Source organism: Cupressus sempervirens, chromosome 7 (assembly GCF_028749045.1).
Source record: "Cupressus sempervirens isolate cs-2001-9-10 chromosome 7, ASM2874904v1, whole genome shotgun sequence".
NCBI lineage: Eukaryota > Viridiplantae > Streptophyta > Pinopsida > Cupressales > Cupressaceae > Cupressus > Cupressus sempervirens.
Window position 1 is genome coordinate 861,204,326 of NC_143124.1, and position 22,584 is coordinate 861,226,909.

Here is a 22,584-nt window from a genome sequence, read left to right on the forward strand (position 1 = left end):
TAATTGTGCGGACATTCTAAACACCAGGATGTTCAAGTGGCTGAACTAAGAACATCCCAAGCCCAATCCCGAGGTAGGGAGGGCCTTTCTAATACAATAGATTGTGTGGGGATAAGTATGGTCCGAGGTTGGGAGGTTAAGCCTATGTCAATGCTTCTCCCCTCACCAAAGCCGAGGCTTGCAGAACCAGCTAAAGATCCTCTGGATGATTCTTGTATGTTCTTTTCTTCTTTTCTTGTTAAGCATTTACCTACTTGTATGAAGATCGTTAATCTAGTTATTTACAAATGATCATAAGTATAGTTATTTTCAGTTGATTGTTAATCTAGTTATTTTCAGATGATCATAAATACAGTTACTTTCAGCTAATCATAACTACAATTATTTTCAGTTGATCGTTAATCTAGTTATTTTCAGTTGATCATAAATACAATTACTTTCAATTGATCATAAATATAATTATTTTCAGTTGATTGTTAATCTAATTATTTACAGATGATCATAAAAACAATTATTTTCAGTTTCTGGTTATTTCAGTTGATTGTTAAAACAATTAATGTCATATAAATAGGATTTTCAGTTATCTATCAATGAATGTTGGGTAATCTTTATTTAAACTGTCTTTGTTTTCAATATGAAAAACCATTTGTTACAGAAATATGTTCATTTGTCAAGTCGAGTGTTGGTGATCGGGTTGTTCATTTGCCCATCTAAATCATTGGCCAAAGTGGATTAGAGGCATGCTTGCCACAATTGATCGCTAGAGGTTAGGAGTGCTAGCTACAAAGGAAAGGTTGATGGAGGAATTCCTCAACCTTGTCTGCTGCTTAGCAAATACTCTAATGTTGGAATGCTCGGATGGCAGGACTATGGCGCCCCAAGCCACCCCAGAGTAGGGAGGGCCTTTCTCGTAAAAGATTGTGTGGGGATATGTTAAGATCCACGGTTGGGAGGTTAAGCCTATGTCAATGCTTGTCCTCTTCACCAAATGTCGAAGCTTGCACAACTCATCGACAGTTATTTCAGTTCATGCATGAATTCTATATCTTTCACTGTACATACTTTTGTGTTACTTTGAAATGTATAATTGTAAATATAGTTAAATTGATTTGTTTCTTTCAAAATGTAATCGTAGAAGTTAGTTACGTAAGTTAAATTAGTTGTCTTTCATATGAAATGGATATAGTTGTTGCTTAAATTCTGATTATATATCTTGTATAACAAATTCAGTTAATAGTTTCATTTCTGTATGATGTAATGGTTTTTTAAATTACTTTATGTTATTCCATTATGATATTCAGTTATAATCTTAGAATATGTTCTCTACTTTCAGCTTAGTAAAAATGGTATGTTACGTTTGCTCTCTTACTTTGCTCTCTCCATCTTGCAAGTTTGAAATAAGATGATTGTATTCAATTGCGGAGTGTCAAATACCTTCCACAAAAACAGATTTGACATTTCAATCATTTAAAAAAATTAATGTTTATCTTTCACATTTAGCATTAATAACGATCAAGCATTAGAGATTCATATTATGAAATGATTTAGTTTTACGACTATGTATATTTCTCTTTTTTTCCCATATATATAATGTACATAAATATAAGCACACACACACATGAACTGGGTTCTTGTATTTGTACCCATACCTAAGCCCAAGACGGTAACTTAGGTTTTAATTTAAAAATGGCCACAATTGAGTAGAAATAAGAAATATGAATGTTCCAAAATATGACGTATGTGAAAATGGAATCTAGGAGAATAGATCTAAGGGGAACTAATATAGGGAAGTGACATTTGGTGTACCATTCTAGCTGAATCTTTGCACATGGCACAAAAATAAAGTTGAAAATCTGTGGAATAGATCAAGTCAACCTATAGAAGGGTCATAACCGACAACATTGCTATGGCGAAAGATAGGCCTGTTTAGCTTTGAGATCATTTCATACAGAAAAAAGCCACTCATGAAAATGTGGTATAGAAAAAAAATCACCATGTAACCGCTACATCAATTAAGAAAATTACAATCAATAATTTCAATTTTCAATACCTTTTTTCTACAACTCAGATCCAAAACCAACCTTGATTTTCCAATCAGTAGCCCCAAATCTCTAAGCCTCTCCATGTCCACCTTGCCATTATTAAAGACATACTGCAAAGCAAAAACAAAAAGCTTTAGTTAAGACAAATATTTTGTGAAAATCAGTAAAGACTACAGATCCAGTAGAAACCTCAAAAAAAAACCTATACCATTGAAGACTATGTGCCCAGAAACAGTCTTAAGAAACTCATTCCATTAAAACTTCCTTGAATCAAATTAAAAAGGTGTTTCTATTATTATACTACTTTCTTTGTATGTATGGGAAGAATAAAGAAAAAAATTCTGCACGCAAATGTATAAATCATGTACTAAGCGAATGTAATAGACTAATAGTTTCTACTTTCACAGACGAAATCATGAAACTATGTGCTTGTTTCAATGTATAAATGTCAGAATCCAGCTGTGACACATACCTACACTAAGTCTCCAGTAGTAGTTAGTTTGGTGATATGTGGCGTTTTACTTTGGTGGAAAGAACAGTTCCTATGTGTTTGAGATACTACTGCACATAATTCTAAGCGAAGTAAAAGAAAGGAGAGTGATCAGAATACCTAGACAAAGGGATTTAGAGGAGAATACTTTGAAATTGTGGCGATTTGAGAAAAAAAAATTGCATTTAATTATAGCTTAAATACCACATATTATTTGTAGTTTATAGATTAAAAAAATTACAAATTCTGTATTTCTAAATTGTTATTTTAACTTCCTTTCTCTAGGCATTTTTTGTAGACATTTATGAAAAGAGTATTTGACGTTTTGCAATGCCCTTAGAAGTATCTTTCAAGAAGCCAACTTAAACAATAAAATTCCATCAATAACCATAAAAATTTGATTGGCCAACTTACTCAAGAACAAATATGGCTAAATTTATCTCCCTTGGGTGATTGTCATCTGAATGCTTTTAAAACCTGAAGATCCCACAGTCTGTTGCATAAAGCTTTTGGATTCAAAATGCATAACAAAAAGTCAATCAGGACAGTTGTGAATGTATTTAAGATTTATAATGAATGCTTCCTTAAATAGATATTAAAAAGACAAAACACAAGTGACGTTAACCCAACCCAACAAAGAAAAAGAAATGCATTCCTTATTTCAACAACTTGTGCCCAGAAAATGTTGGCTCGCATGACATGGGCCAAGTTCAATATGATTCATGTTGCAGCACTGAGTTATTCAAGTGCCAGTTCTAGACAGAATTCAAAGATTTTTCCCAAAATTGATTATTTGTTGGAATTTCTATGATTTTGATGCCTTGCTGAGCAGCATGTAAGCCTAGGCATTTGTCCAAATCACCCTAAGATCCTAGAGAAATCTTTTGCAACATCCAAAATTGTTCGAAGATAACTTTATGACCTTGACAAGTGGCGCCACAAAGATAACCACATACCAACAGATGATATCCAGCTATTGTCCTCATCTGTCAATAAATTTCTGCTTCATATACTACTAACATGTTTTGTAAACGCCATTGTACCATAGTCCTTATCTGCCAATAATTTTCTGCTTCTTACATTCCTAACATGTTTTGTAAACCTCAGAGGTGGCGTAAGGTAGCTACACAACCCTGTTATAGTTGTGTATGCAATAGTTGTGTATGCAACCCTGTGGTAGACCTCCAGCCAACTCCCCAAGCAAAATCCGTTCCAAAAGGGCACTAAGAATGCAAACTATGAAATTTAGAAAATAATTAAAACTTTATTCCTCAGAAATTCCCACAATTTTGTCTAGATATGCCACTTTAATGACACAAACTACCATGTGGCACTCTATAATGTTAAATAATTATTATTGCAGATAATGGTTAATCACAGGCAAGTGCATTCTGAACTCCTGACTTTATTGTTTATGTCCACGAAGATTGAACATTGTATTTCAGAAATTTAATCGAAAATGTTCCCAATAAGATTGTATTCAGAAAGATTATGGATTGTAAGCCACTCAACTAGTTTTTCTAAGACAATAACTAACTTTGTTCAATTTGATCAAGAGGTTTGTGAAATACATGTTACGTATGCTCTTTAATCTATGTGTTAACCACTACAAGTATCACTTTTTTGCTACCATCATACCATTTTATCATGTGTCCTAAACAAAATCTTGTAGGGGAGAAAGAATCAATTGATCACAATCTTGAGCTTACAATTTTTCCACCAATTCCGTTTTTGTAAGGTAGAGAAAAAAATTGAAAACATTTTATTCTAAGACAATCTCTAAGGCTTCTCACGATACCTACAAGATACACTAAGAATATGAGCTCCCGGGATACCTCCTGCGGTGATCTTTCCGCCTGTTGTGACCATCTTCGCTCCCACACCTTTGCATTTTGTGGTGCGGTCTTCGTATGGCTCCTTCTTTGATCTCTCTCACCCTCCTCGATCGGATGTCCTTCGTGCCCTTCGTTTGTTCATTGCATTTTGTCTTTCTCTCTTTCTTCTCTCGTGTTAGCACTTGAACTTTCCTTCTTCACGGGTTACAACATCTTTCACGTGCTCAAACTAATCTACTTTCTTCCGGCCGTGGGTGTTTGCTTCGTGTGATAGAGCTCGTCATTATTATTACTCAGTCCACTGCGCTTCTCGTCTGTGCTAGGACCAGTGGTTGTTCTCACACATCTCTATGGGTTATTTTCGTTCTTTCTCTTTCCTATGCGTGATCCTTTATGGACGTTATCGTGTTGCAAGGTTCTGTCTCATACTGCCTACGTGATCAGCTTCTTCCTTACTCTATCGGACCTGCATGTTCTACCTCAAATAAACTCAGATTTGTTGTTGTGTTGTGTGTGCTCACTGGTACAATCAGGGATAAAGCGCAGCTGTCTATTTATTGCTCGGGTTTTGCCAATGTTCTCTCTATTACGTCCAAGGTTTAAGGGTTTGTATCTTCACAGCTCCAAACTCTGATTTTGTCGATTGTTGCAATGACCACGGGAGATAATTGTCCTCCCCATAATTAAACACATATCAGATGTTATGTGATAGAGTGCTTAAGTTGGAGACTGACAACACCTTGCTGAGAGAACAGGTTGTTGCATTGATAGCGGAAATTTCAGACCTCAAACAGCCTATAGAATCAAACACCTCGAATATCAAACATTTTTCGGACACCATCACCTCTGAAATAGCAGTGCTAAAATCCAATTTAGAGGTTGTTATTGAACAACTAGACAGGCTGGATAAAATCAAGGAACAACAAACCGAAATGGCTACAATACACTCTTCTCTGATTGCAGAAACTAAATAGAAGGTGAAATCATGGGCTTCTTTTTGCACTAACACAAATACTGCTGCACCCCGGCTGAGTATAGACAAGATTGTCCAAGGTAAGATTAACGATGAGCGTGTGCAGTGTGCACATGAGCTCAACTTGAGTGTTTGAGGTCTCTCACGCACTTCTGACCCTATTGTTGTTGGGCATTCTTTTCTCTCTGACCACCTTGGTATCTCTGATATTACCTTGCACAGATGTTGGTTTGGTACGAGAGATACCATTTTCATAAGGTTTTTCTCTTTTTCAAATAGGCTTCATCTAGAGCGAAGAGAAAGTTGTTCTCTCCCCTCTAAAATTTATCTTGATGATCTTACTAAGGCACAAGTTATAGAGTAGAAACATGCTCGGGGAATTGTGGCAGATGCTAGGCAGGTTGTAAAATGGGTTGTTATTAGGAATCTTAGAGCTATGGTTCGTGATTCTCCTCCTACTAAATGGGTTGCGAGGACAACCTCCAAACCCACATGACGATTTCGACAGCAGTCTGACAAGAGGAAGTCCCCTTCTCTTCTTGTGAACTGCTAGAATGGTAATGGCTCTTTATGGTCATTACTTGGTCTCTTTCATGATGCAGTGGGGTCCGCAGATATTTTTGCCGTTACAGAGACTCGTGAGAGTCCCATGCGTCGTCTTCCAGGATATCTTGGGTACCAGTGGTTCTCAGTTTGCAGAGATGAGGTCCTTATTTCTGGTAGGGTCCGTGGATCTAGGGGTGTTGCTTGTTTGATTCGAGATGATATTTTCAGATTCACATCATTTGTACACTCTGATACCTTTGCCAGATTCATGTAGGTCCGTATTGGTCGTCGGAATACCAGCAGAGGGACATCTTTCTTTCAGTTTGTTATTTTCCACCAACCTCTTCCCCTTATGCCATTTATGATGTTGAGGATGGGGATCCTTTTTGTGACCTTCAACAGAGCATCTCACAGTTTGTTGCTTTGGGTGATATCATTATTCTTGGAGACTTGAACACATGGACCAGGAATCTTCAAACTCCTTTACACAATCGTGGTTTTGATTCGAACTGCACTTGTGAGATAGATCTGACAAGTATGGGACTTTAGCGCACCTCGGATCATGTTCTTGGACCGCTCTCCTGCTATGGCCGCCACCTCCTCCAGCTCTATGAGTCTTTTAGTTTGTTGATTCTGAACGGTTTATCCTTCTTCCCTGGATCTGACCTCTTTACCTGTTAGCCACACTGTGGTGGTGCGAGGGTTGTGGATTATGTCATCACCTCTTCTTCCTTCATTCCCTCCATTCGTAGCTTCACCATTTCTCATCTCCCCTTTGCTGACCATGCTCTTCTTACTATTGTTACATGCGTTTCACCCCACTCGTTGTCGTCTCTCCAGTCCTCTGTAATGTCCCCATTGGTTACCAGCATCAAAATTTCAAGGATTAGCCTAATATTGGACCCTTGTAGGCTAATGAGGATGGTTAGAGGGTCTTCTGAGGATTTATTCATCTCCAACATTCAGCAATTTATGGATTTGGCCTTCGTTCGATGCCATTCGGACTCCATTTTCCATACTTACTATGTATAGTAAGTCAGGGGCAATAGAGATGGACCTTTTCTACTTTTAGAAAATGTATTTGGTCACATGGGGAATTATGAGGAGAGATTCATATTTCAAACAGCATGGCAATTAGACAAGTATTTCAAGAGATATTGAAGTTCAAGTGACTTAAGTGATTAATTTAAATATTTTAATATTATAAAGTTATAGAGTTACTTAAGTGACTAAAAGACGAAATTGGCTTTTAATCCCGCATTGCCTAGTTGTTTGTGTCTTCCCTCATATCGAGGTTATAAAAGTGTGGAGCTACATTGGGATGGACATGATGAATATATGATATTATTCAAATACAAGGTTGCTTAAGTGTGACTGGTTGCTTTGAGGACGAAACTCCTTAAAGGCAAGAGTGAGATTTGGACGTAGCCCCAGCCTCTCATTGGTAACTTTTCACTTTCAGGGTATAGCTGTATGGTGGACTTAATTACTAATCGAATCAGCCTCTAAGAAGTAAGTACAGTAGTTTTAAATTTTGATTATAAGGAGATTAGTAAATGCCAGGACAGACCCAGCTGAAGTAAGTCTAGTCGCAAGGTCTCAGTCAAGGGATGAATACTAAACGAGTGTGGCCGGAGTATTAAGTGTAGACAGTAACAACAGGTGTCTTTTCCAGCCTCACGGCAAGAGGCAACCACTGGTAACATTGTGTGGAGGATAGGAAAGGAGGCCCAACTGTTGTGGATGCTCCGCTTTGAGACAACAGACCAGGTATTGAGCCGCAGAATCAGGCAATCATGGGCTTGGCAAGGATTTTGAAGAACTGCACAGAAACATTGTGAGGTCACAATCAGTGTGCAACTGTCTACAGCTACATTATCAAGCAGACCTCTTACTGCAGTCAGTATTCCACCTGTACATGCATTCTCAGCAGCAGTAGTCTATACAACAAATCAGACCATCTCCGCTCTAACATAGTGGTAGCATCAATCCATTACAGATGTTGGGTATTAGCACGGGAACAGAGGTTATTACCGGCCACTACAAGTGCACCATTATCTAACCATTAATTTGTTATGCAAAGTTTTGAGACTATAATATCTTAACTGTACTGGTTATCATCATGTATGTGTTATTTAATAAGCATAGCATGACAAACAAATTAATGTTGTTATTTGTTAGCGTAACCACTCCTTGAACATCTGGTGCATTCTTATTTTGTAAGCATTATTATATCTATTGTTGAAGGATAGTAAAAATTCGGGACTGTTATTTCTAATACTTTCACATTATTTGCAAATTCCTTTTGCCACATTTCTGCATTTTCTAGAGTTGGATTTACTGGCAACAATATCGAAGTTTCAGACCTGGGTTACATGCCAACTGTTTGATAAAATACCCCAAGTGGAGATTTAACTATTTTTTATCATTTTAAGCCCAGATCATTACATCCTCCTACTTCCCAGCTGGCATGACCTGTACCCCTACTCGTTTTCACTACCCTGAGAGAGGTGGTGCGCTCTTTTCTTCCCATCTTAGTAGATTTCTAACACCAGCTAGTTTCAATGAGTCGCATGCAGCCTTTGATATGTTTGATTTACTTGCCTCTGCCATCTAGATATCTGCTCTTCTTTCATCACTCTGTTCACTCTGCTTTTGAGACTCAATCTCCTGCCTTCACCCATCTGCACCTTTCTTACCGTCGTTTTCTTTGCCACAAGAAACGTTCTTTTGTCTCTTCTCAGTGCAAATCCCTTTGCTCCAAGCTTATTCAAAATCCGTAGATCTTTTGGCGTACCCTTTTCCCTCTGTGTCCTCCCCCCCTTCCTCCATCCTTGACTTCCACTCTCTGACCTCCCACACTATTACGCTTTATGGCATTCTAGGGCAGCCACCTCTTCATTCCACTCCACCTTCTTATTGTCATCTGTTCACCTACTCCAATATTATTGAGGCCATTAGATCTATGAGATGCAGTACAATGGCGGATGAAGACAGTTTCCAGGCAGAACTTTTTAAGCTTGGTGTTTCGGTCCTTGGATCTTACCTTCTTGCACTCTTTAATAGAGTGGTTTGTACTCGGTTTCCTGAGTCCTGGTTGTGACATGTGATTTACCCTATTCATAAGTCTGGGCCTGGTTCTGACCCGGGTAATTACAAGACTATCATGATCAGGCATACGTTTGCTAAACTTTATGCTACTGCTCTGAACACCATGCTATCTAGTGAGCTTGACAGGAGAGGTTGTAGAGCTAAAGGGCAGGCCGATTTTTGGGCGAACAATCAAACTATGGATCATATCTTCATGCTGCAAGCTATTATTGAGGAGGCTAGACACCTCTCTCAGAAGGTTTACTATTATTTTGTGATCTTTTGTAAGGCTTTGGATTTTGTCCCTGGGATGGCCTTATTTCAGAGACTTCATGAGATTGGGATCTTAGATACATTACAGACTACTATTATGAGACTTTACGAGGTGATTGGTAGACTTAGGACTCCGGAGGGCTTTTCTGTTCCGATTCAGAGTACCATTGGGGTGAAGCAGGGTTTCCCTCTTTCTCCTACACTGTTCAGTTTGTATATTGACAAGCTTGAGGGTTTCCTTGTGAACTCCTTGAAACATGGTGACAAGTGTTATTTACATCAGGTTTTGGTCTTCATTCTCCCTTTCGTTGATGATGTGGTTCTCTTGGCCTCTTCTTCCGACAGTTTACAGAGACTCCCTGATGGTCTAGCTTCTTTTTGTGATCAACGGCAGCTTGTCAATTTGACTAAGACTCAGGTTATGATCTTTAACTATTTAAAGACCTCTCATCTTCATTTCTTTTTTCAGGGTAAGGAGGTTGAGATTACTTCCTCTTACATGTATCTCGGCGTGAAGTTTTCAAGGCCCCGCTTCAGCTTGAGACTGGCTATTCAGTCTAGAATTAGTAAGGGCGTGGGTTCCCTGGCCATGCTGGAAAGATATCAGACATCATTTTCAGGATATTTCGTCCAAGTTGTCCCTCTTGGACTCCTTGGTTCAACCGACTGTTCTCTATGGCTTGTTTGTTTGGGGACCTTCTCTTCTTGCTTCTGATTGGGCCTCAATTGAGCGTGTTCAAACGTTGCTTTTACGACAAATCAATAGATGTCACAAACTCACCCACCACACCACTGTCTTAGCCGAGTTTGGAGCTCATCCTTTCAAACTCGCAGCCATTGTTTACTTGATCTAGTTTCTTCATTGGCTTCGAGGTTTTATGGAGTCAGAGGTCGACCGGCACAAATACTCTCATCTGGCATACTGCTCTTCTATTGAGATTATGAGATCCGACACTTGTACTAGATCTCCTTATTGGTACGCCCAGGCCACCTCTCTGTTGGGTTCGATCAGGATTGAGATTGATCGTCTTCCTCCATACCAGTTTTCGATGGATGCTCCTACTCACCTCCTCCCCTCACGTCAAGAGTTGAATGAGCATGTCAGACAGGATATCTATAGATAGTACATTACCACTACCTGGCATAATCCCCTGGGAGGATTGCACCCTAAGATGGCCTTCTACGTTGAGCATTTTCTTGAGATTCAGAATGGTATTATTGTTCACCCTGCTTATCTTTATCGGCACTAGAGTCACACCCTGCGGTTCTCTTTGGGCTCTTTCAGGTTCTCTTTGGGCTCTTTCAGAGTTGGCTCTCACTGGCTTCAAGTTCGGACCAATCACCATATGGAAAAGGATGATCGAATTTGTCAATTGTGTACTTTGGCCAAGGTTGAGACTGAGACCCACTTTATATTTTGAAGTCCTATCTACTGTGAGATCAGAGGGAGATTTTACTACCTATTCAGAGATTGTTTTTCTCTTTCAGCGTTCTTCAGCTATATTGACCAGCGGTGTCTTGCACTTTATCTTCAAGAGGCCACCCAGCTTCGGGAGAATACCCTACAGTCATTCATAACTCAAGGCCATATTTCAAACTAGCTCATCACCGCCTTTCTCTCCCTTATCTCCACCACGGGGTTTGAAAAGGCCATCCAGTATCCTCATTCTAGATCAGTCAGACACTGCACCAGTCTTTCCAGGCAGCGACACTCCTATAGTGGTTCTCGGCGACATTCTAAGACTCTAGATCGTCCACGGTTATATCCCTCTATTACTGATTTCTTTGTAACAAGGAAGGATCCTTAGTCCTTACCTTTTCTTTCTCTAGTTCTATGTCTTGTTTTGTTTATTCTCAGTCACCGTTTGGTGCTCTCACATTGGCCAGCTCTTTTGTTTGTATGCTCAGTCCCATAAACCCTTGTGGTTTTTTGTTGGACATTAATATTATTATCTTATCTTATCTTATCATACAAGTACGGAAGGCATTTTGAAATCAAAGTGGAACCACAATTGAACACATGGGTCCCTAGTAATACCCTAGCATGATCTATCTACTCTTTTGAGAATGGACTTTATTGTCACAAGGGAATTAGATCATTGATTTTTTCTCAGCGTGACCATCTGAAAAATGCTATTAGAAACATTGCCCAACTGCTAGTCTAACAAAGGGAGGGGCATGATGTACCATTTTCTTCACCCTAGGTTCCCAATCCCATACTGAACTACTCTGAGCATCATTTTAGGCTCAACAATGAGAGGGAGGACTTAGGAGAGGGTATTCTTGTTGAAGGGTGAAAAGAGAGATTGTAACAGATACACACTTTCAAACACGAAAGAGGTCCTAATCAAGGGTGCACAATTTCCAATTAGGTAGAAATCCTCATTTGTACTTATAAATTCTATGCAAGGAAGGAATCTCTATAAAAGATACATCTCCAACAAGAAAAAGGGATCCCCACATAAGATATGTATTTAAAACTACTCCTAACCCCCAAACTATCACCATGAATGATAATAAGCACACAAAAGGCGAGCTACAAATGTGACATACAGAGGAGCAACATAATAGATAGAAGAAAAAAAAATTATAAAGTTACACGAGAAACCAATTGAATGAAAAGGTCAATATCATGTGTTACAGTAACAGAACCACTATGAACGAGTTTTCCAACTTCACTCTTGAAGATTCCACAATCAGTAGTGGTATGCCCAGACATGCAATAGTACGCACAAAAGAAAAGTTGTGTCTGTCCACCTTGTTGAGGTTTATACTTTTTTAGAGGTGCAAGAGTGATTAAGTGGCCTTTAAAGAGTTGTAACAAGATTTTTCCTTCTCTAGGTAACAGAAAGGTTTAGAGATGGAAGAGTGATCAAGTGGTCTTTTGAGAGTTTACCTTCCCTAGATAAAAAAAAGGGATTCGGTAGATTTCCTCTCTCATTTGGGGGAAAGTGGTTTTGTGTGTTAGAAGGTAATGAAGGAGATAGTAGAGGAAAGCAAGAAATATGGACCATTTGCCTTATGTATGATAATGAGGTGTGCGTTCTACAAAAACCTCAATTCCTTGTTCTGTATGTCCAAGGCAATGTCCATTATATGCTTTTTGTATAGAAAGCATTTCAAAACCAACACTGTAATGTGTGAGCATTTTTTGAAGCACTATAAGGATGAGTAAATGAGTAATGATCAATCCTTATGAGGAGACACGCATCTTTATTGGCATCATTCAAGTCATTTGGGAGGTAAAAGAGTTATCTTTTATCAGGTTGTATGGATGGGGGGAATTGCTTTCATTATACAATATTTCCTCTCTAGCTAACATGATTTCAACTGACTTGTCATTAAGGAAATGGATAAATCTTCTTGCATTAAATTATCTTGATAAATAAGACAGCCACTGGCAGAGGAATAGGCATCTTTGTCCATTAATGTTTTAAGATTTGGATTATCAATGTTTATTGCACCTTCCTCTTGCACTAAAGTATCATTTTGAGGGAGGTAAATTTTGGGAGAAGAATCATCATTTTTCTTTGAAAGAAGTGTTAGTGATATAAAATGTTAATGATATCCTCTTCTTGTACCAAAACATCCTTGTGAATAAGGAAATTTTGGGAGAGGGACAAACATGATTCGTCTCATCATCATTATAGGAATATCAAAGGTGCAACTTGACACATCTACCAAAAATTTTATGAAGGAAAAAAACGTCATAAGCATCTTTCACATTCTCATTATGTAAGAACATGAAACATTTACTAAAGCCTTTAGAAAATAAAAGCTTGTTATACACATCTTTGAAATTTTTATTATGAAACAAATAAAGATGCAATTACATTATTATTACGATAATAGATAAGCTTCTATTTTTAGTTAATGGTTATCTGTTTGTAATCTATTGTAAATATTAGAATGTTTCTAATATTTAGTTAGTTGTAGTTATATGTTAGCTTTATTTTAGCTAGAATAGAATATTTCTATTCTTTACAATCGTTTTCTAAGGAAACATCACTTTGTTCTTTTGCATACATAGACCTCTCAGTCTCTATTAATAACAAACAAATATTTACCAATTACTTCGTAATATGGTATCAGAGCCAATTCTCTGAATTTTTTAGAAAAATATTATAATTTCTTATTCAAAATTATTAGAGCAATATTTTTCAAAATTATTTTCTGTGATAGCTGCTTCTTATAACCATTTTTCTGCAACTGTCGTCTGTTTTATTCAGCACATTTACGCTATTTTTTGTCGGTTTTCTTGCAGCAAGGTTGTTTTTGTTCAAAACCCTCTTTTTTTTTTACCTAATCAAAGATAAAATTATAGATTCTCGGTGGGTTATTTGAGATCTCAACTAGGTTATCTATTTTTTGTGGGTGCCTCGATTTTTGTGCCCCAATTTTTGCGCCTCATTTTTAGAACCAAGGGATCCAAAAATCGAAAAATGTATTCTATTTGGGTTTTTCAAGCTCTCTTCTAGGTCACCTTTCAAATTTTTTGGGTCTTTTGTTATTTTCCTCGAAGAACATGCCTTCACAAATTTTTACACTTCTTCATTGAAAAATGTGCTATGGCATCATTGACTAATATTCTGCTCGAGACCAATTCCAAATTCAATGGCCGAAATTACAACACTTGGAAGCAACAAATAATAGCAATTTTTTTAAATCAAAATACCAATCAAATTGTTCTGGGTGTTACAAAGGGTCTGACTACCCCTGGTGCTGATCAAGATACATGGGATTTGAATAATTGGGACACGGTGATGTTTTTCAAATTATCTGTAGCTGATGATCAGCTCTCTTAGATTCCATCTAGCAAGACAATTGTCGAGATATGGGCACATCTCAAAAATCTTCATGAGACTTCTTACAAAAGTAGAGCTTTCTTCTTGAAGAACACTCTATTTTATATTATCATGGATGAGTGAACATCGCTCCAGGCTCACCTGAATAGGATTCCGAAAATCCGTGATCACTTGCTTGCCATTGTTCGCAAGATGGAGGAAGAGGATATTGTGGTTATCACTCTCCGGAGTTTACCAAATTCCTACAAGCATTTTATCGACTCTCAACATCACGTGTTTTGGTGTTGATCTGAAGTTCACGAATCTCTGCAAACTTCTACTTCAGCAAGATCGATGGAAACAACAGTTTGGAAGTAGTCCCAGCTCCACCTCCACAGAGCAAGCCTTTACTACTAAATCCTTTCAAAAGGATAAAAGCAAGTCTCGGTAGTCTTCTCAGCAGAAGTCCTTTGCTCCAGCTTTAGAAGGCTCCCTAAAGAAGAACATTCAATGCAATTACTGCCACAAGTTTGGTCACATGAAGGTTGAATGTCGAAAACGCTTAGCTGCCGAATCTAAGCAATCAGCTTCGTAGCCCAAAGCGAACAGTGCACACACACTGAGCAAACAAAATCTGTCTTTTACCACTTCATGGCTAAAAGACTTGTAGATCATGTAAAGTCGTCTGCCTGGTATATTGATTCAGGTGCCTCTCGTCATTTAACCCACCGCGGAGACTAGTTCATTGACTACCAGCCTTACTCAGATTTTGTTATTTAGTGTGGTGGAGAAGAGTACACCGTTGTCAATAAAGGCAACATTCAAATTAAATCTATTGGGAGGAATCTCATTTTCCTCTGTGTACTACATTCCAGGGATGGAACTAAATCTACTCTCAATCAATCAGTTACTACGACATTCTCCACAATTGGATGTCACCTTCAATTCACATCAATGTACCATCACTGATCGGGCAACTCAGTCAATTGTTGCAGTGGGTCTTGAGGATCATAGTCTTTTCTACCTTATTGATTCTGGTGATTCTAGGGACTTAGCTATAGTTGCTCGGCGGTCTTCTGTCAGCACACTTTGACAACAACGATATGGGCACTTAAATATGCATTATCTCTCCCAGCTTGCTCAGGAAGAGCTTGTCCTCGATTTGGCAGAGATTCAAACTCAGCAGCTTGGAGTTTGTTCATGCCGATATCTACGGCCCCATGGCCACTCCTTTTGTTTTTGGGTTTAGGTATTTTTTTTTGTTTGTTGATGATTTCAGTAGAAAAATGTGGTTGTATTTTCCTAAAAAGAAATCAAATGCATTTCCTATATTTGAGAAGTTTAAACCTTTAGTTGAAAACGAGTTTGGGAAATCTATTATTAATCTTAAATCTGACAATGGGGGGTAATTTTATTCTAATGAATTCTCTAGCTTCTTGGATACTCATGGCATCAAATGCCAATTAACCACACCCCAAACACCACAACAGCGCAGTATAGTTGAATGTTAGAACAGAACAAGCACCGAGATGGATTGATCCATTCTCTAACACAGACATGTTCCGAAGAAGTTATGAGCACAAGCAATCAACACTACAATTTATCTTTTGAACCGGTCACCCATAGTGGCAATCAAACATAAAACTCCGAAAGAGGCCTAGTTAGGTCGCAAGCCCAAAATCAGTCACTTCAAGGTTTTTGGCTCCCTTGCTTTTGTTTGGATCCCTAATGCATCACGCACCATGTTGGATGCCAAGAGTCAGAAACTTATGTTTACTAGATACAGTAGTCTTCACAAAGCCTACAGCTTGATTGACACTGAGACATCTCGTCTCCTATTCAGTCATGATACTACTACTTTGATAAGCAGGGAGGACCATTCATGTATGTTTCTCTTGTTCTTGATCTAGTAGGCCAGCCTATGAAGGCTCATGATTTGGAGTTAGGCTTCCATTAGGTTCACCTAATGGGAGGGCTCTAGTAGCTCCTAGAGCTCCAGTTATACCTATGATCCCTGTACAGACACCTCTAACTTCTCCTACATGATCACCTCAATTTGTAGATGCTTCGCCTGAGTTTGATTCAAATTCTTTTGATGAGGACCCTAATCACCAAGCATCTCCTAATATTAATGTTGGTCGTTCTCCTCTCCGGCCTAAGTGGTGAGCTAAGACACTTGCTGATCTTCATGATGATGAGCTCATTGATGGGAGAACTACTCTGAAAAAGAGCAAAACTACAAAATTTGTTAACTTTTCTATCATAGCCCACACTCACAGTGTGTTTGAACCTCAAATATGTTCCGAGGCTAAAGGAATTCCAGAGTGGGAACAGGCCATGACATCTGAACACCAGAGCCTGCTGAAGAATAACACCTAGGTCCTTTCTGATCTTCCACCAAGAAAGAAACCCATTGGCTGCAAACGGGTTTACAAAATCAAATAGAAATCTGATGGTACTTTGGATAAATACAAAGCTCGTTTAGTTGCGAAGAGATTTTCTCAACGTCAGGGCATTGATTATGAAGATGCCTTTGCTCCTACTGCAAAGATGAGCACCATCACATTAGTCCTAGCCATGGCAACACAGTTTGGCTGAAGGTCCATTAGATGGACGTCAAGAGTGCTTTTCTGAATGGTGATTTGCACGAAGAGGTCTACATGACACAGCCTCCTAGTTTCAAGGCTGTTAGTAAAGACCATTAGGTTCTCAGATTGGTGAAAGCTCTCTATCGTTTTAAGCAGGCCCCTAGGGCTTGGACATAAAAATTGATAAGTACCTTAGTGATGAAGGCTTCCCAAAGGAGTTCTTTAGACTCAAATTTTTACACCAAGACTACTGACAGTGACATCATCCTTCTAGTTATTTATGTGGATGATTTGATCATTACTGACAGTTCGGCATCTTTGATTTAGGGAATCAAACAGAATTTATGCCAGTCTTTTGATATGACGAATCTTGGGCTCATGCATTATTGCCTAGGTGTTGAGGTTTGGCAACAATCTTCTGGTATATTCATCTCTCAAACCAAATATGTCAGGGCTATGTTAGACAAATTCTATATGCAGGATTACAAACCTACATCTACACCCATGGAGAAAGGTCTCAAGTTATCATCCAAGCTTGGTTCTTCTCCCGCTGATAATACTACATACAGGCAACTAGTAAGCAGCCTCATCTACCTCTCTACTACTAGGCCTGACATCAACTTCGCAATCAACTACATCTCACACTTTATGACAGCTCCCAAGGTTGATCATTGGATGGCCACAAAGCATGTGCTTCGTTATGTGAAAGGCACTTCAAATTATGGACTTCTTTACTCTCGAAGTTCTAATCCTAGGCTTAGTGAGTTCATAGATTCAGATTGGATAGGCTCTGTTGACGATAAAAAGTCAACTTTTGGATATGTGTTCAAATTGGGATTAGGTGTCGTCACATGGACCAATAAGAAGCAACAAATAGTTTCTCTCCTCTACAGAGATCGAATACAGAGGACCAGTCAAGGCAATTTGTGAAGTTGTTTGGCTTCATCGGATGCTTGAGGATATGCAGATGTCATCACCAGGACTGACCACTTTGTTTATTGATAACAAAGGCGTTATCAAGTTAGCACGAATCCAGCCTTCCATGAAAGAACCAAGCATGTGAATGTTCATTGTCACTACATAAGACGGTTGAAGATGGGACAATAGACTTGCAGTATGTTCCTACCATAATCAGACTACAGACATTCTCACCTAGCCTCTTGGTCCTAATAAGTTCGTCAAATTCAAAGGACAACTTGGTGTTGTGGATGGATTAACTATTAAAGGAGGGTATTATGATAATAGATAAGCTTTTATTATTAGTTAAAGGTTATCTATTTGTAATCTATTGTAAATATTAGAGTGTTTCTAATATTTCGTTAGTAACTTAGTTGTAGTTATTTGTTAGCTTTCTTTTAGTTAGAATAGAATATTTCTATTCTTTATGATCATTTCCTAAGGAAACGTCACTTTATTCTTTTGTATATATAGAACTCTCAGTCTCTGTTAATAACAAGCAAATATTTACTAATTACTTTGTAAAAATTATATGTTTCAAGATTCGGTCGTGTTTGAATTTTTAGCATCAACAGTTTGAATCACACTCTATGATCCATCATTGGGATAAAAGAGAGCAAGAGATGTATATAATGTTAATCGCATATATGGACTAACTCACAAGATAGAGAGAAAAAAAAAAAAAGTCAATCAAAATGAGAAAAAACAAACCATAGGAAATAAATAATAAATAAAAAACAGTAAATAAGAAATAAGAAATAAATATTAATAAGAAGGAAAGAATGAAAAAGAGAGACTTCTTTTTATTATTATTTATTACTCATTTTCGATCATTTGTTGTTTGTTATTTTATTTTTTACAATTTTTTTTTTTTTTTTTAATTTTGTTTATTGTTTTTACTTTATTATTTTTTATTTTCTAAGGTTTGTTTTTTCTCATTTTGCATGCCTTTTCTTGTTTTCTCTTTATCTTGTGAGTTAGTCCATATTTGCAATTTATATTTTTATACATCTCTTGCTCTCTTTCATCTTGAAGATGGATCACTGAGTGTAATCCGAAAAATTGATGCTAAAAATACATACACAAACAAATACAAAAACCTATAATGTACTTATAATGGATTGTGAAAATGTGATATCTTTGAAAGATGCAATTGATCACTACAAATAATATGAAATGAAATATGCCTCTTTTTAACAAATGATATTCATAAATGTAACTAATTAACAATGTAATCAGATGTATAAAATGCAAATTTTGTGAATCTTGAAGCAATGGGTACAGCAACAGTGGGTTTCCCGGAGTTTATATGTCATCTCTGGTTGTGGAGGCTATGGATCTAGAGGCAGCGATCTCAATGCTGGTCTCTAGTTCTCTTGGTGAATGTTCTAAGCTCCGACCCTTTTGTCCTGTTTTGGCTGCTGGGCATCAGGGATTGTTTTCACTAAACATTTACAAAAGCCCTTATAAAATAAAAGCATGTTATACACATCTTTGAAATTTTTATTATGAAATAAATAAAAACGTTATTGATCAATGCAAATAATATGAAATGAAATATGCCTCTTTCTAACAAATGATATTTGTAAATGTAACTAATTAACAATGTAATCAGATGTATAAAATACAAATTTTGTGAATCTTGAAGTGATGGGACGTGGGAGCAGTGAGTGCAGCGACAGTGGGTTCCCTAGAGTTTCTATGTCGTCTTTGGTCATTGAACTTGAGGCTATGGATCTAGAGGCAGCACTGTTCATGCTAGTCTCTGGTTCTTCTCTTGGTGATGTTCTATGCTCCCAACCCTTTGGTCCTGTTTCAGCTGCTGCGTATCAGGGATTCATTTTCCCTCAACAGCCATCAAGTCCCTCTGGTTTTCAGCCCTTCTGCCCTGCCTTTGAATCGGACAATAAAGGGTTCCCTGATTGCTGTTCTTTTGAAATCCTTTTCCCTCCTTTGCATGTATCTATTGACTCCTTTGGCTTGGACAGTTTGGAGCATTGTGGCGTTTCATGTGACAATGCTTCTCCCTTCCTTGTTCTCACTTTCTCCAATGTTGGTTGGGCTCCTATTGGAATGGGCATTGCTGCATCTGTGGTAGTGGACTTTGGGTGTGCAGAGAGGCAACCTTTTCTCTCCTTTTGGTTGTGTGGTTCTTTGTGCCTGGGTAGCTTCGGTTCAATGGAGCTCTCTTTCTGCTATTCTCACTTGAAGTACTTTGTTTTTGACCCTAGTGGTGTGAATGCTATTCTTAGTCTCTTCTTCCTACGTGTGGAAGGGACTGTGTTTTTAGCTCCAGGGCTGGTATGGTTGGGGGTAACTTTGTGTGCCTATGCTGAGGTTTCTCTATGCGTTGAGATTTATTGTTTTGCAGAACTACCTTGGTATGTGTTGGCTTTATTGTGGCACTAGAGGGCTCGGCATTCTTTTTAATAGATTTGTGTGGGTGATGTTGTTTCCTTTCTGCTTCCTTTGATGTATCTTCTTTGTTTTTGGTAGCTCTTCTTCCCTCATCTCCTTTTGAGGTCAAGCTTTTTGAGGTTGGGGCTGCTATTGAGGTGGTCTATGAGGTTCTGTCTGCTAATAGTGGACCTATTGAGGCGGGCCAGACTACCTTGTCTGCAGTTGAATCTTCTTGGTTGGGGTTGGACCACTTTCTGACCTCTTGTCTTCTACAAACTTAGTTGTTTGCAGTAATCTTATTTGTAAAAAGTTGGAGGGTCCCTCTCAAAACCTCCTGTACTTTAGGTTGGAGGATGTCTTTCAAAACCTCTTGATTTTCTTTAGTGGTTCTGCTCATAACAAACCTATTGAGGTGTTTGATAATGTTATCATTATGTATCCAGAGATTTCTACCAGAAAAAGGACTAGGGATGCCTTTCAAAATCCTTTAAGTTTCCCACAAGTTTTTCGGATTCCTCCAATGATTTGTGGACTTTTTCTAGTTTGATGGTATAAGGTTACTACTTAAACTCCTTTGCTCTTGCTTCTAATATGTGATCTTTTTGGGGTCGGATCCCTTGTTTCAAAACCTATTGATTGTCTTTAGTGGTTCTGCTGATAACAAACCTATTGAGGTGGTTCATGATGTTATCATTATGTATCCAGAGATTTTGACCAGAAAAAGGTTTAGGGATGCCTTTCAAAATCCTTTGAGTTTCCCACAATTTTTTGGATTCCTCCAATGATTTGTGGGCTTTTATAGTTTGATGGTACAAGGTTACTACCTAAACTCCTTTGTTCTTGTTTCTAACATGTGATCTTTTTGGGGTCGATCTCCCTTGTTCCCACTGGTTATTGCTTTGTTCAAAAGCATTTGCTGTGGTAAAGAGATTTCTCTTTACTGGTTTTAATGGTCTCACTACTCGTGAGCTCCTCCCTTTTCCTTTGCCTGCTGGCTTGATGCATGAGTTCAGGCCCCCTCCTGATTTATCTCATGAGAACAATGTAATCACATATGAGAATGCAGACAATTAGATTATGTCAAATTCATGAATTAAATCAGAAGATATGCAAGCATAACAGGTTAGGCCATACATTTGTCATCGATGTCAAAATGAAGATGTGAGTCAGATCCGCTAGATAGGCAAGAATGTGTGTTGGACGATCATGAGCTACCCAGCTGGTTTATAAAACAAGAAAACATTAAGCATTTTGTTTAAAAATTTAAATTGTTATCTTTGATCGTTGTGGAGTCTCCTAAGTATATTGACACCATGTTATTATGGCGATAAGTCTGTGTAACACTGTAATGTATATACCTTTTGTAGAATCGTCAATGAAGTGAATGATTACTAGTGTTTGATAAGAAGAGTTCACACGGCATTCAAGTTCAAGCAGTCACAAGGTCAACACTCTGTTGGTTCCCAAAACCACAAATTGGAAATCAAAGAACTTTGCCAATTCTCTAAGAGGAGTACTCAATCAGTTTTGACCAACGAACAGGAATAACCTCCTAATTTAATTCCCCTGCACTTTAGGCTTCGTTAAACCCAGGCGAGTAAACCTTCCTTAAACCCTTGTGACTTGGTTCAAAGCTTTTCTATAGTGAATTTAGACCTTATGAATTCTTAGTTGGCAAAATATTTAAACTTGATCAAAATAAAGTTATATGAATGCTTTGATATGATTAAATGTTTATATAAGATTTTATCAATAATTGAGATGATGCTTGCAAGAAGGAAATACAGAAGAGAATCACTAACTTCTATAAATCCACTAATTATATTTCGAAGGTTCCAAAGACCAGTGCCTTGTTCATTCAGGCAATAGAGTCTACCACAATGAAGATTCTTATGTACAACTTTATGAGACAATACACTTTGAATATCATCAATTATTCATGTGCTCTAAATGTAAACGATAAATTACCTATGCAATTCAATGCTAGTCCAAAAGGATTCGAACTTCTTTGGTGGGAAGCCCAATTAGTCATGCAAGAGGAAATACATATATATTTTCACACTATACCTGATTATCAAACAAAGAATGCCATGACAAATCTAATACATGAGCATTGTTGGAAATAATCCAATAATCGCCTTATTGATCACAAAGGACAAATCCAAATTGTATTTTACTCTCTTTGCCTTGAATAAACACAAATAGAGATGTTTGGTTTATCATTATAATATAATATATCAATTCATAATACAAGTCATACCTTATAATTCATATTCCTCCTTACAAGTTTTGAATACATGTCAATAATTTTTATTGCTCCTCAAAATATGTCTTTGTTTCTTGTCTTGAATTTTACACAAATGATTTATCTTTTATATCTTACCCATGTATGGGTGTGTCTATTCAAAATTAAAAGACAAGGGCACCTCATCAAATCACTTCATTTTTTAAACAAATCAACTTCCAAATTGATTAATAAAGCTCATAAAGTGTGACTCTTGTGAGTTTTGATTGATAACTATAATCCTTTGGTATTATGCACTATGATTATAGGTTGCTCCTTTATTACCACATATTTTCTAAATATCATTTCACTATTTCTCCAG

At 37.7% G+C, this 22,584-nt stretch overlaps 1 protein-coding gene across 2 annotated transcripts in view; it reads right to left on the bottom strand.

Moving 5' to 3' along the window:
- The window catches only part of APG10 (Aldolase-type TIM barrel family protein), a 93,111-nt gene that overhangs the window by 19,195 nt on the left and 51,332 nt on the right, over positions 1-22,584 (bottom strand). For both annotated transcript variants that reach the window (XM_089793290.1, XM_089793291.1), the window contains exon 5: positions 2,051-2,152. In XM_089793290.1, coding sequence (XP_089649416.1) covers positions 2,051-2,152 — 102 coding nt within the window. The remainder of the gene's footprint in view (positions 1-2,050; positions 2,153-22,584) is intronic.